Source organism: Caloenas nicobarica, chromosome 11 (genome assembly GCF_036013445.1).
Source record: "Caloenas nicobarica isolate bCalNic1 chromosome 11, bCalNic1.hap1, whole genome shotgun sequence".
NCBI classification, from domain to species: domain Eukaryota; kingdom Metazoa; phylum Chordata; class Aves; order Columbiformes; family Columbidae; genus Caloenas; species Caloenas nicobarica.
Genome location: NC_088255.1, coordinates 4168755 through 4183528, shown reverse-complemented (window position 1 = coordinate 4183528; position 14774 = coordinate 4168755). Strand labels below are relative to the sequence as shown.

General features: G+C 38.0%; 1 protein-coding gene across 1 annotated transcript in view; it reads left to right on the top strand.

Annotated features, from left to right (window-relative positions):
- Positions 1–14774, top strand: part of IARS1 (isoleucyl-tRNA synthetase 1) — a 100674-nt gene that overhangs the window by 43213 nt on the left and 42687 nt on the right. Inside the window, exons 15-19 of the mRNA XM_065642476.1 lie at positions 2177–2303; positions 6828–6901; positions 7261–7455; positions 13215–13301; positions 13971–14054. Coding sequence (XP_065498548.1) covers positions 2177–2303; positions 6828–6901; positions 7261–7455; positions 13215–13301; positions 13971–14054 — 567 coding nt within the window. The remainder of the gene's footprint in view (positions 1–2176; positions 2304–6827; positions 6902–7260; positions 7456–13214; positions 13302–13970; positions 14055–14774) is intronic.

Sequence of the window (14774 nt, the reverse complement as noted above, 5' to 3'; positions counted from 1 at the left end):
ACCGCTAAAGAGCCATTAATCGTTGCTGGAAATGTGGTTCATAGGAGATGAAGTGGTTTGTGTGTTATGTTCCACTAAAAACTGGCAGCAGGGTCAGACAATTTTACCAGCAGAGGTAAATTATATGCTTTCATAGCTCAGAGAGAGTGAGAGAGAGATCACACCACATACATTTTTGTGGTTAATGTCCACTTTGGGGATAAAATTAATTTTTCATGCATGTTTTGAGGAAGCAGAGTCGAAACTCTTAGTGTTTTAATGTCGTTGGGGGATTGTTTCAGCCTCTAGCTATGTTAAATGGGACTAATAATATCAGCTAATCAGTGTCTAACAACTTCTGAAAAATGGAAACTAGTTTAGGAGTGATATAAAGAGAAGTTTTCCACATTAGTGGAATGTTAGGCAAATGCTAATGTACAGTTTCCACTTGTGTTTGGAGAGAAGGTCTCTTAAGGTCACCACAAAAAGTTCAGAGTAGTGAGTCCTACTCTTAAATTGTGCAAGCCTGTATACACTTCTCAATTTCAAAAGAAGGGATACAAATGTCATGTGAAACAGTAGTCACTGAGTTTGTTCAATTTTTTTTTTATATTACGGTTTTGTTTAAGAGATGTCATAGAAGATAACTTGGCATCTGAAAGTAGATCTAGAAATAAGTGAGTCTTTTATTGGTAGTTTCTATCCACCTGAGACAACACTGGCATCAGGAAGTTGTTACATCTCCCCATGGCATCGTCATGGGTAAAACTTCTAAAAGACAGTAGCTTTCATTTTCATCAGTAGATTTTTGAGGGATGCTCATACTTGTTTCATAAATCTGCTGCTGGGCCAAAATCTATCGTACTGTGTCATGTGAATCTGTTATTTTAATTTTTCCTCTAAAGGATTCTTTGATCTTTGTTACTCTTGGGTCTGATCTGTGATTAAAAATAATTCTTCAAGAAAATAGTATTTGATAGAGGACTAAGTGCTTCAAAAAGAAAAGGTAGAAGAGATCATATGTTTTCTGTAGTTTGGCTGTTCCTCCTTTAGAAACTCTGGATCTCTAAATCCAGTTCATACTAAGGGAAGGGCCCTTCTAGTTACACTGGAAAAACAAACCTAGATAAACTTGCCATGGTTTGCTCAAGAACTCAGTTCTAGGGTTATTTGTATTTTTGTTGACCATTCACAGCTTCTGTGCATCTGTGATGCTCTCTTAAGGTTATTCTTTCCTTGAGTTTCATTTGAGGCTGGTCTTTTTAAATGTGTGTTTAGGCTTGAAGGGAGTATATTGTTGACCTCAAAACCCATTGCTTTTCCTTATCTGCTACTTCATCATTGTAATAAATGGTTAATTATTTGTTTACATCATAAGAGAAAACAATTGGTTCCTAATCAAACAATCAGGCTGCTTAGTATATCCAGGAAACTTGCTAGGCATCGGATTCTGGTGTTAACCTTTGAGCTCCAAGACACTTCCATATGATGAAAATTTGTCTTTAACATCCCTCAGAGCCCATCAGTGCTCAAAATGAGTTTTTAGCAAGCAGTGATATGGTTTTGTGTTTGGGGCATGTGGTATTTTTTTAATTGGAGAATGAAAAGTGGTGATGATAGTGTGAAAAAGCTTTTTCTGTAGGATATATCAACCTAAGATTTCTTTATTCTCAAATCTGAAGGTAATGTGCAAATACCCGGATGCCCTTGCACAATGCAAGGTGCCTTTTGATGCTGTTACTCCAGGCTTTTGCAACTTTGTAACTTCATTCAGCACCAAGATCACTAACTGGTATTTTTTTCTGTATGTAAAATAAAGCAGTAGTATTGCTACCCACCCTTAGCCAAAATCCTCCAGTGTTGGACCATCCTGATGGATTTTGGCCATTGTTTCATACTTAATGAATCTATTGTATGTTGCACATATTTTTACTAGAGATATTTTAGGCTAAAATAAACATGGTATTTCTCAACTTCAGTAGCTTCCCTGGAGATCAAAGAAAGGCAGAAGAAAGGGTATTACGTCTTGGGCAGCAAGTCTGTAGGCCTTGCAGCAGCCAGTGCTGCAATATCAGTGCGCTCCAGTTCATGCAATATGCTGGAATTTTGTGGATGAAATAAAATATAACTATGCTTACTACCTTTCTTTTAAGTGGAATGTAGTGATAAAAGAATGCTTTTCTTATTTTTGGAACAGGGTTCCAGATTTTGTGAGGGAGAAGCGTTTTGGGAACTGGCTTAAAGACGCACGGGATTGGGCGATATCTAGAAACCGGTACTGGGGAACACCCATCCCTTTGTGGGTCAGTGATGATTTTGAAGAGGTAAGAAAACAGGAGTTTCCAGTTGACAGGAAAGCCTATCTGTATGTGGTGTTTGCTTATTTTGACAGACTTTTGTATCTGTGGCTGCTGCAGTCTTAAGTTCTATTAATATATCCTAACAGTATGTGTATATCTATAACAGGTGATAGATGCATGCACGCATTCGTGTGCCCATACACGGTTTCTTTGCTTTTACTTGGAAACTGCAAGCAATTTTGCTTGGTTTTTATGTAGAATTAATCTTTTATTTCCTGGAAAGAATTTGCAGTGATGGTAAATCTAATGGAAATAACAGATGTGGTGAGAAAATGGCAAGGAAGAGATTTTTATCTGAGTATTTTCAGTCTGCTTTTGAAGTTCTGATGGTCGGTTCTTCAAGGCAGATGAATAGCTGAAGGCGTAAAAGCAAGTCCACCACAGTACAACAGTGAAAATATGTATTCGTAGTGCTATAAATGTGAACGTAACAGATTGCAGAAATGTGCATCTAGTGGAATGACGAAAGTGTATAAAGGGAATGCTAGAAATCCAGGTTTTTAAGTTGTAAGGTACCCTGCAGCTGGTAGCATAAAGCTAACTGCACAACTGAATCCTTCACACAGTTTTGATGACTGCTGTTTTCTAAGTGTCAAAACATCAAGTTTTAAAACTGTTTCTGAAGATAAAATGGTTTGGTGTGGTGTGTTTCTTTTTTTTTTTTTTTTATTTTCTATTTTTTTTTCCTTCCCTCTGTGGGTTGGTTCTGTTAGAAATGTGTGATGATTCTTCCTCATGCTAGAAATAGGAAATGATGATCAATGGCAGGATCTCCATGGAAGGTGAATACCAATGGCAGCATCCCAAGCCTTGATTTTTATCTCTCTTGATTTTCAAAAAGTTTTATTTTTTGTTTTAGATGTGGAAGATCTCAACCGGGAAGGCATATGCTAGAAAAGTATCTTATTGTTTTAAACTGTGCTGTTGCTTAGAAGTGTGCCCTAAAACATTTTTTTAATTTCCTCTTTATTGGAAAGCTTGCTGATAGGCAGGGAAATATTGGGCAAGGGAGGGAGATATTCCTTGCAATTATGATTTAATATTTAAGAAAGCCTTGGTATTTGAATTCTGTTTATGCTATGGGTGTTTTAAATTACTGGCAAAGCAAGTGCTTCTCTCAAATAACAGTTAAAGTTTAGTTCGAAGACTGATAACTTGTACCTAAAATTTTGTATGAATGTTAAAAATGAAGTCCCTTGTTTGGTATAACAGGTTTTTTTAGATAGAGAAAAGGCTTTCAGTTTTGTGCTGAAGTATTTCAAGACTTCATTCTGCAGCTGGAAAAGATTGTGTAAAGGTTACATTACTCCCACTCCTTGCCTCTAATAACATTTCATTTTCTGTCCAGTCTCCCCATGTCTGTATTCCTGTGTGTACAGATTTTTTTGCTTTCTTAGGTTTGATTTGTTTGTTTTTAATAACAATATGGTGTCTGGCTTGGAAAACTGACCTTTCCTTTGAAATTAGCTGCAAATATTCCTCAGGGCTTGGTGTTGTGAATAATGATAGAAATGCTAACAGATCTATTCTTTTTATCTGTAGGTGTTATACATTGCTGTTTATTCTAGAGTCTGAATGTCATGCTTCAATAGTTGAGTATGGTTTCTAGACCATGCTAAATTTCAAGTTAGGGGGTTTTAGTATTCACTTTCTTTTTATGCATGTGGGATATAGCTTAAAAATGGAATACCATTGGAACTGATGTGTAACTTAAGGCCTAAGTGACATCTGCTCTCATATAGAAATAATATTCACTCAAAATTTCCTGACTTGAGTTTTACTGCAGCCTAGTGCCATGTGAGATTGCAGAGCCTCCTATTCGGGTCTTGTTCTCAAAAGAACACTTTGTCGCATGCAATTATGCTGTGCATATTAAAGCCTGGAGAAGTAATAACTGTTCCTTATTTAATATACAGTAAGGTGAATTAATTGGCATTAAAGTGAATTTTATTACAAATCAATATCTGGTTTCCCACAGTTTTATCGTAGCTTTTATTTTAGTTTTATTTTAGTGTAATTATCAGGTAGAGATGCATAATGGAAGTTAAATGTTGAAGTTTGCGTTTATTACCGTATTTTTGCTGACAGTTTATCATTTTAAGCTCTCAAATCTCAATGATTACCTCAGTGGAGGAACACATCTCATTTAGATGAGATAAAGTTTTTTAATATAGCACCCAAGTTGATAAAACAGGCATAAGTTAACTTTATAGGACTTGCATACAGATTGAAGTATTAAATACTCAGTGTTATGGAAATTCTCTGATCGTTTCGTTGCTTGTCACTCACATAAACTGTTAACCCTCTGCTAGTTTTGATGCACCCAGTCTGGTGTAACAGGTCTGGAACAAGAGGACTCTGGCTGTGTTCTCCTGAAGGGAGAGGGAATTTCTTAGGTCTGTTTCCAGTCTGCTTGGAGGCTGCTTTAAGAGTGCCACTTCTAGTCATTTCTTTCACTAATTACTATTCAGACGATGCTTTCTAAAGATCCCAGGATGTCTTGCTGATATACTGTTACACTGCATGGACTTATTTCTTACTATGAACACTCCTCATTTTTCAACTATAGATACTTAATAGACCTGAAATGGCAAATCAACAAAACCAAACGCTTTTGCTTAATAGGGACTGCAGAACCATGCCACAGGAGTATTGAGGTCCATGAGTGGTGCCAGGTGGCTTTGTTCTTCCTGTTTACATGGATAATCCCAGATATAATGCTAATGTTCATTTCATTAGAAGTATTTAACCTTGACCTCTGATTTCACATTAGGTCTCAGTGATGCTGAAACAGGATTAAACAGCCCTGGGTCCCAGCCTATTTATTTCCATCTTTGCTGTCCCCTATTAAATGTTAATATAGCTGGTTTTGTAGTAGATTTGCCTGAAAAATAACATGGGGGAGGAACAAGTGTCTGGTAGGGCAAGGGGCCAGGCTACAGAAGCAGGCATTGCTGCTGAAGAAACGTATCCAAAGCCGTAGCTTTGATATGAGAACACAAACCAGCTTGAGAAAACAAACCAGTTTGCTTCTTGCAGTGAGGAGTGGGTGCACCTGCTGCCTGCACACTTGAGCTTATACAATTACTTATGGGGCCACACGGTGAATGAAGAGCAGATCTGGGTTAAAAATTGTTTATAAAAGTGTATTTTGAACTGGGATCAACCCCCCAGTGTGGTTTGCTATACAAACTGCAGGCTGTACTTGACTATCATAATCATTGTAATGCTTCACTTCCTATACAAAAATACGATAGATAATTTATGGAAAAAATTACATTTCAAAAGTACTTTAACAGTAAAAGATGGTGATTAGTAATGCAAATCAGCAGTTGAATCAGACTAAGAAAATCACGTCTTAAAAACCAAATCAGACTGAGTTTCTGTCTTCTTTGTAATTCATGACAGTTTTTTGGAATTAAATACACCAAAACCTTTTGGTTAGTCACAATTTCTGTGCGTGTACATATGCATATATTTAACACTAGCTATAGGAACGGAACAGTACTCTGACTTCTGTCGGAAGAGCAACTTAGAAAGTTATCTTATGTGAAAAATGCCTAGCCTACTTACAGCTTCTTAACGTTGGTACCTTTAACTCTTTCCCTATTGAGTCTGTCAGAAACCAGGTTTTTTCCAGGGCAATTCTAGATGAGCCTGACAGCATATGGGACGGGCTCTCCAGAATCCAGACCTGTACAGCAGCTTGTGGGTCATGAATCCTGCCAGTCGAGAGGGGGCCACAGGGCTCAGGGCGGGTAAACTTGATTAAAATGTAAAGCCAAGAAAGCTTTGCTTTTCTCTTTCTCTCCTACACACAGTTTTTCAGAATCACTTGTTTCATCAAGATTTCATGACGTGCATGCCAGTCTGTTGCCAAAGCTTTTTGCTTTTTCTTAGATAGTGTGTTGATGCCTTAAAACCAAGAAAAGTCTGTACCTTTCTGAACAACCACTTTGTGACACTTTTTTTTACCACATTAAATAAAATGCCATTAATATGAACAGCCTTGTGTACCTGGGATGGAACACTTATTTAATTATGAGCAATTTAGCTGCTTATCTTAGCTTCAGAAGAGGAACCTGGGATCTGAAGCTCCTATCTGCATAAAAGTCAGGATCACTGAACTTTCAGAGGTGATTGTGTTGTAGGTTGTTTGAAGGAAAAACAAAACACAAAAAATCAACCAAACAAAAACCAACCAAACAACAAAACCTTACCTTTTTTGATATTGGACATGTTTGTTCTTTGAAGTCTCCAATTATTCTGACACATCTCGTATTAAATCAGGGCAGGGGTCTCTAACAGCATTTGCTGCTTTGTTAGATTGGAGAAGGGGATGTTGTACAAGACTTTTGTTGGCTTTTCAGCTGTATCAGCTACTTTAGAAGATACTGACTGACTTACAAGTCTCCTGTCTAACGTCAAAAAAATATAAATGCTACTGTGTGCAAATAACTGACTAAATTTCTTGAGTGTCTCTTTCAGGTAGTTTGTGTTGGTTCAATGGCAGAACTGGAAGAGCTGTCTGGAGTGAAAGTCACTGATCTCCATCGAGAAAGGTTGGTCATAGACTGTTAAGTAGTTGTCAAAATAGTTGAACATACCTAAGAAATGTTGGTTTTCTCTGTCCAAACCCTGGGAAACAGATTTAGGGAAAATACGACAGTACTAAGAGGATTTAAGACTCGTGGTTAACATACATAAATTGAATTTTCTTCTGTCTTGGACACTGATAATACAAAAAAAAAAATCTCTAAAATAGCTTAAAGTATAAAATTTTCAAAGGAAACGCTGACCTTTTTTGAAGAATCATTAAAATTAAAAGCAAAACTCCTATCATACCTGATGTGCAAGCACAATGTTTTTATACTAATTTTTTGTTTTGTTTCGAATTTGTCAATCTCTTTCTTTCCCATAGTATTGATCACCTAACCATCCCCTCACGCTGTGGAAAGGGTTTACTGCACCGCGTTACCGAAGTCTTTGATTGCTGGTTTGAGAGCGGCAGCATGCCTTATGCACAAGTCCATTATCCATTTGAAAACAAAAAAGAACTTGAAGATGCTTTCCCTGCTGACTTCATTGCTGAAGGCATTGACCAAACCAGAGGATGGTAATTTTCTGCCACTTTGTGATATTATTGCACTGTATCTAACACTATTACATCTGGATGATCCTTTAATGTTGTCTAGATAAGTGTATGATTTCTTTTTTCAGTAAAATGCAAGGTATTCCAAAGCTTGGTGATGAAACTGTGGCAGAAAGACAACATGTTAGCAAGCAGTCGTCCTGGCTCTTGTGGAAATCTTTAGGTAATAGGGCAGATCTTTGGCCTGGTCAGGAAGAATCTCAGGAGTTGAATTTTCATAGAGTTTGAGTTCGCTACTAGTAACAGAACAGCAGTTGAGTCAGCTGAAATGAAGTCAATGTTTTGAGGATTTTGAGCCAATGTATAAGATAGTAACTTTTGCCCCCTGGATTAAATGTGAATTTTGGGTTTCTATGAGTTGGTAAACAAACAAAAAAACCCCAAATCTTGTGTTGTTAGGGTCTCATCATTTAGAAAAATCAAATTTTCTAACTGTAAATTTCATTCACTTCTTTGATTCCTGTCTGGATAAATGCTTTTCAATCATTGATGAAAATTCTTCTCTAATCTCAGATTTTTTCTGGGTAATGTTCTCATGCATATATGCATGCATACATACAGTTTTAGTTTTGGCATTTTTAAGTGTTTATTCTATTTTTTAAGTTTGAGGTTGGCTGTGAATCACAGATTTTTTAAGATGAATTTTTGTGTTGTCTAGATTAGTACATTTGACTATGTACAAGTAGAATTCTTCCATTCAGTAACCTGTTATTAGTATTAAATAAACTAAATTCCTCCAGAGCAGAGTTGGTACCTCCCTTTGCTCACTCCTCTACTCCCCCAACCAACCCACCCACCCAAAGCAGCACGAGGTGCATGTTTGAAGTTGAGAGCAAGGGTTATACATACTTCCAAAGCCAGGAGGCTTGAGCAGGGAAATGTTTGAGGCATGATGCTAAATAAATAAGAGTTTCATGAACATAGTAAAAGGTCTCTTAACTTTGCAACCCCTTATCTAGGTCCTCAAAACAGAAGTTACATTTGCAAATTTGGCAGTTAGGGAGGGAACACTTAAATCTCGCTTAGTAAAACGTGGACTCCTAGTGGTATATTAAATACTTTTACAGAATATAGCTCCACCGTACCTAATTAGTGAATAATGTTTGTTGTGGGTCCTCAAAGCAGCACTTCACATGGGTCATAATTAGGGCAACCTGATGAACTTAGAATTGGCCTTTTAAATGTATAGTCTTTTTTTTTTTCCCTCCTCCGAAAGTAGTCTTTGTTAGACCATCTGTTTGTGTTATTCTTGAATTTTGTGCTCTCTGCAATTGTGTATCACATTCATTAGTCGAGGTGACTTTCGGTGTTAGCGTAAAACCAGGTGCTGTTGAGCTGCATGAACTCCAGGAGCAGAGAGACGTCCTGATCTCGTTTGCAGGTCACTATTTGATGCCTCTTGCTCTTCAAGCATGTTGGATCCAGTATATACAGTGAACCCTACGTTTCTTCATTTACTTTTTCTTTACTGTTGCATATAGCATGTGGATACAGCACTGTTAATTTGACAAATGCTAGTTTAGGAAATATGAAATATAAAATGGAATTTTATATACTGTATTATATCTTATATAGTACCTGTTTGTTCTTGAGGAGTGAAGTTGTTTATCTGGGAGAAAAAAGCTTATTTTGGAGGAGCTGTGCTTTGGGGACTGGAAGGGGCTAGTAAAGTGTTAGAATGAAGAAGGAATGGAGAAAAGTGGCTTGAAAAGTTGTAATATTAGTGATTCCCTGTATTTGTCTTTCTGGATCATTCATTATGTCCACAAAAGGAGAATTAAAAACGTAGTCTTTCCTCTTTTTATTCTTGCCTTCTGTCTGAAAAAAAATCAGAAAGTTGTGGGGTTTTTAATTTGGTGTGGTGGTGATTTTTGTTTTTAAGAGACAAATAATTCCTGACAAAGACACATAAAATGCATGCAAAAGGCACAATCAGGAACTGACTTTCTCTGTTACACTTTATAAAGATAAGAGGGCATTGTTTGTACTTTAGATGCCAAAAAATTGAAACAAATTTTGAAAATTCTACAATGTAATTATACGTACTCTGTGCAAGCGAACTACTGAATTGTAAAAATTCAACAGAATTAAAAATGGGTTTGATTTTTATGTGGATACAAAATCCATTCCTCGTAGTTACAATTCCAGTAAAAACATAGGAGGAATGATAAATTTTAGGTTTCAGGCTTAGCTATTTGAGATTGAGATGTTAGAGTGGATTAATATGTCACACACGTACTGTGGTGGTTCTTTTCGTGCTATCCTGTGAAGTGTGTGGGAGACATGACAGATGAAAAGATACGTTTGATCTCATATGCCTCCAATGAAGCTCGCTAGTATCACTAAAGAATGCATTTGTAGTTTTTACACAAGTTGGACTTTTTATTGTATGATATCGAGTGCCATGCCACATCCAGATCTGCTAAACTATCATGTTTCCAGTTTATAAAGTTATTTCTTTTTTTTTTTTTATAGTAAATTCAACCTCTGCATTTCAGGTCACTGATGTTGACCTATTTGCAAATTGCTCCTGGAAGCAGCTTCTTTCCCTTTTCTTAGTGGGTTGGACTGAGTCCCACCACTAATTCAACTGAAGATTGGCCCTGGAAAAACAACAAGAGAAGTTGGAGCTGTTGCTAATGCCAGTGGTGACTCTGTGCTTCAGTCTGAGCCCCCAGGCTCGTTTTGTGCACTGCAGGCAACGTGCACATAGACACTTGCTCAATGCAATCTGGAGTAGATCGCTTTTCGTTTTTAACATCAGCATAGGAGTTGCTGTAAGTCTCACCATACCCAAGTCTGTCTCATCAGTTTGTGGGTGGAATATCGAAACACTTGCCTCAATATATGATGCGATACCTTCCCCACGGCACCGATGTCTGTTAATAAGATGGTGCTTTGGTAACAGCTGTATTCTGTGATTTGCAAAAGAGCACTTCCGTTTTCTGAAAGAAAGAAGCAACTAAGATGTGAGTGAGGTGGCTGGGTTTTTTTGGTAAAAGGTAAAGCTGTCTCAGGCTGTTCTTAAGAAGGGTCCTCATTCTAAAACTGTTAGGCTTTTAGTTACCTTTCCTTAAGTCTTGGGAAAAATGAGGATATTTTGAAGAGAAGGCGCATGTATCTTTCTGCAAGGATGGCAGAGCTATATCATGATAGGCGTAAGTGAACAACAAGCTGCTGAGTTCTGAACCGTTAACAGCAAAGTATGTGGGTTTTATGTGAAGCATTCTGTAGAAAGTGGTAAGATTCAGAGTGAAGATTGGTTTTGTGTCAGGTCAGAGACTGCTGCTGATGTGAAGTGAGGACTGGTAGGTGGTGAAAGGCTCAGGAGGTGGAGGTCTGGTGCCTTCTGTTTGACTCAGAGACGGGGAGAAAGTCAAGGGAGACAAGGAAATAATTAGCGTGACTAAGGTCATGAGCTGAGAGAACAATCTTTTTGATGACTGTCTGCATGGATATGAGAAAGAGCTCAATTATATTTGTTTAGGCCAAAGGAAAAAACCTTACAGAAGTTGGGTTGCAAGACTGGCGGTCCAGATGGGTTGGTAGGAAAGGCTCTATCTCTGATTCTATTAATGTATAGGGATGTGCAACATGATTTATAGTCATGGTCAGAATGTGGTGGTTTACAGGGAGTTCACAGCGGAAGGTTTTTGGCATGAATCGCAGGATTATGAATTTACCCACAATTGTTCAAGAAAGAAGACGACAGAGAGGGAATGCTTTCTCCCTTTTGGGAGGAGTGCAAGAAAAGGGAAGAAGAGCAAAGAAGTGGATTTCTGTCTCTGCCATTAATGGGGTTTTTAGTATTGTTTTGGCTGACAGCTCTGCGTCTGCAAGGACATAATGAGAGCAGACTGAGATTTGGTGAATGGAAGATTAAGCAGCAGAGATAAGTCAAGGAAGTTGTCAGAAACAAATGTGTATGTGGCAAAGATATTTCAAAAATGAGGTGCAGAGAGACACCCCTTGCAAATATTAAGAGAGAATGAGGTGAATTTCTTTTAAAAGGATAATCTGAGAAAGAATGAGAAGAGTTATGTTGAGATGGTGTGTAAACCAGGGGATCAGGGGATCTCAAAGGCAGTCTGATAACTGTCATCAGCTGAGGTACCTCATTGCAGACGCTCATTGGGTTTGACAATGCAAATAAGATAAAATTTGTGAGAAGTTCTTGCATGTATTTTTTCAGTGCCCACGGTCCATCTGTACAATTTTCCTAATACAAACAGTATTGAATTCTCTTCTAGTTGCTTCTGCTTGCTTCTTTTTAATTTGCAATGCTCTAATATGAGAATTTGTGACCAGTTTGCAGAAAGTGATGGGAGTGTATCGATGAGGTACCTTCATACTAAAGAAGTCCAGCTGTGTTTGTAACAAACTGTCAGTCTTGTGGGCTTGAGGTGTCGGTCATTTGCGTGAATGCTCAGATGTTTGTGCTGAGGGGCTTTCTTAAGAAAAGGTTAAAACCAAAGATGACGATTTTGAGTGCGTGTGTTCGTGTGCAGGTGGAGGAGCGTTGGTTGAAATTCATGAAATGACAATGCAATTCAATAAAGAGAATTTGTACCCTGCTGTGTGAATTGAGGTAATTTTGAGAGCTAAAAGCCTCTGAGAGGTAAGCATCAGCGCTATCATATAAGACAAATGCACAGCAACCTTTACAGAGCTTTGGACCTTCAAGTGTCAGAGTAATGCTTTTGCAATTGCAGGCAGGATTTTGATAAAAACTACTTCGGAATATACAGATGGAATTTTTTTTTTTTTCAGCTGAAGTGTTTCTCCACTAAACCTTCATGCAAATGCATAGTTCTGAGGCATAACCTCCTGTGCCTTATTCTAAATCAATTAGCTTTTGTATAATCATCTGCTGTTTTAAGGTTGCTAAGCAATTGTCAGTGTGATACTCATTTTTAACTGGGAAAGCTGTGGCCCAACCTCCAGTTATTTTCTTAAAAGTAATTACCAGCAGTGCAGTTAGAGAAGCTTGTAGATACCTCCTTTGGTGAAGGTTCTGACTCCTGAGTATGAAATTATCACATCATCTTGCACCTCCACTTAATTTCTCAGATATAATCATATATCGACATATCAAACAATAGGTGCCTGTGCTTGTTCCAACGCTGATTTCTTAAGTGTCCTAGATATATTATACAGGTATGGTGAACACATCAAATGGTGGGGACACACACACCATACTGCCCTTTGCGGAGAACACCTATGTTTTCATATTTTCTAGTGCTAGCTAATTTAACCAGCTAAGTTTGCATCAGAAAGAGGCTCCACTGACTTTTGCAAACACACGTGCAGACGCGCCAGTCCTGTCTGCTGTGTTTGTTCCTGAATGTTTCTGTGGTCAGAGGTTTACAGTGAGCAAATAGGGAGCTTGATCAGCAACAGAATTCTCTTTTCTGTATTAAAGGGGAAAATGCTACAATTTTATTCTTCGCAGCCTTCCTAATCCTTCCTATTACATTTTTTTCAGCCTTCTTGGGCTAGTAGGTCACAGCTGAGCAAACAGCACGATGCACTACAAAGAGGAAAAAGGTCCACTTACAATAAGCTCCTCTTTTGAGTCTTTGTCACAGGAATGTTCCACATACTTAAATATTAACTTTGCTAGAGTAAAACAACGTGATGAAATATTTCTTTTGTAATGAAGGACTCGCAGTCTTTAGCTTGGTGTATTTAGAAAGTCACATTTCCACTGTCTCTCATTTCAGGTTCTACACTTTGCTGGTGCTGTCCACTGCTCTTTTTGGAAAGCCTCCTTTCAAGAACGTAATTGTGAATGGCCTTGTTCTTGCCAGGTTGGTATGTCAGTCAGTTTTTCCCTGGACAGATTTTTAGTGAAATACAATTTCAGATAAGTCCCAGCAAATTGTAAATTAAATCCGAAAGGGACTTGGGAGCTGTTAAGGCTTGTCAGCGAGATATCGGTGTTGCAGGAGGTAAGAGGCACCTGGGAGGGTGAGGTTTCCATATCCCAGCTACCTGTTGCATGAGGTTCCTTCCAGCAGGAGTAGTCCTTCCTAGAGAGAGAGAGAAAATGCATAATGAGTCAGAATAGGAAAGAACAGGAAATAAATGATACCTGTTATGCAGAGTAAAGGCGATTATAAATGTAGCTTTAGATGTAATTTTAAATCAGTTAATTAGATTTGTTTCCCTTTATTTTCAAATAAAACTTTCCCAGTGTGCTGGAGGGATTGATTCAAAACCAAGTGCATCTTGCCTCAGCTTTGGTAGGAAAGCCAAATTTCCTGCTTAGATTTGTAACTTGGGAACCTCTTGCGTTGTTTTTTCAGTTGCTCTTGTCCTACGGTCGTACTGAAATGATGTGCTAATACATAATTACGTTTATGCTACCAAGAACATAATAGGAGAGCAAAACGAAGCTGGATTTGAAGGGCCTTCTTTCTTTATCCATGTATTACAAGAATTCTGGGAATTTATGCCTACATTCTGATATTTTCTAGTGATGGCCAAAAAATGAGCAAAAGGAAGAAGAATTATCCTGATCCAATGAGTATTGTGAATAGTTACGGAGCTGATGCACTAAGGTAGGATTTCTTTAATGAATGCGCCATCCGATACATTAGCTTTCTGTTCCTAGCGGACATATACCAGGAGGGCTGCTTATGGGGATTTGACAATTTGCAGTAGGAAGAAAGTTAATTTTAGAAACTTCCAGACCACTATGGCAGCCAAGTAGCTGAAAGAGTGGATCACTCAGAAGAACTGGCAATAGTTAACAGTGCCTGGACTTCCCATAACTTTCTCTTATCTTCCTTAAGATTGGTAACAACCAGAGCTGCTGTGATGACTGGAGACCTTTTGTCAGAAAATGCATGTCCAGTTTGTGCAGAATGCTTCCATGGAGCCAGCTATTGCAGCTAAGAGGCTGAGCTGACCCAATGAAAATTTCAATAAAGTATTTGAGAACAATACTATTACTTTACTGTTAAATCGTTATTTTAGGGAAGGATTACTGTATAAGGCACGGAAATGTTTGTTTGCCGCTTATACATTTTTTAAAGAGAAAGCATTTCTTTTTTGTTGATGTAAGTTTACAGTACGTACCTAATAGCACTGAAACCAGAAAAGCAGAAGTGGAGCAGTCTAATGCATATATATAAGTGGTCCTGGTCAAACAGAGATTAAACACTGTTCAAGTGCTTCATTAAAATTATACAAACGTATAAACATAACTATGCAGTTGCCTGGTGCTTTGCTTAAATGCGCTAAGTACATGCATGAAGCGGTACCTCAAGGTAAAGGTG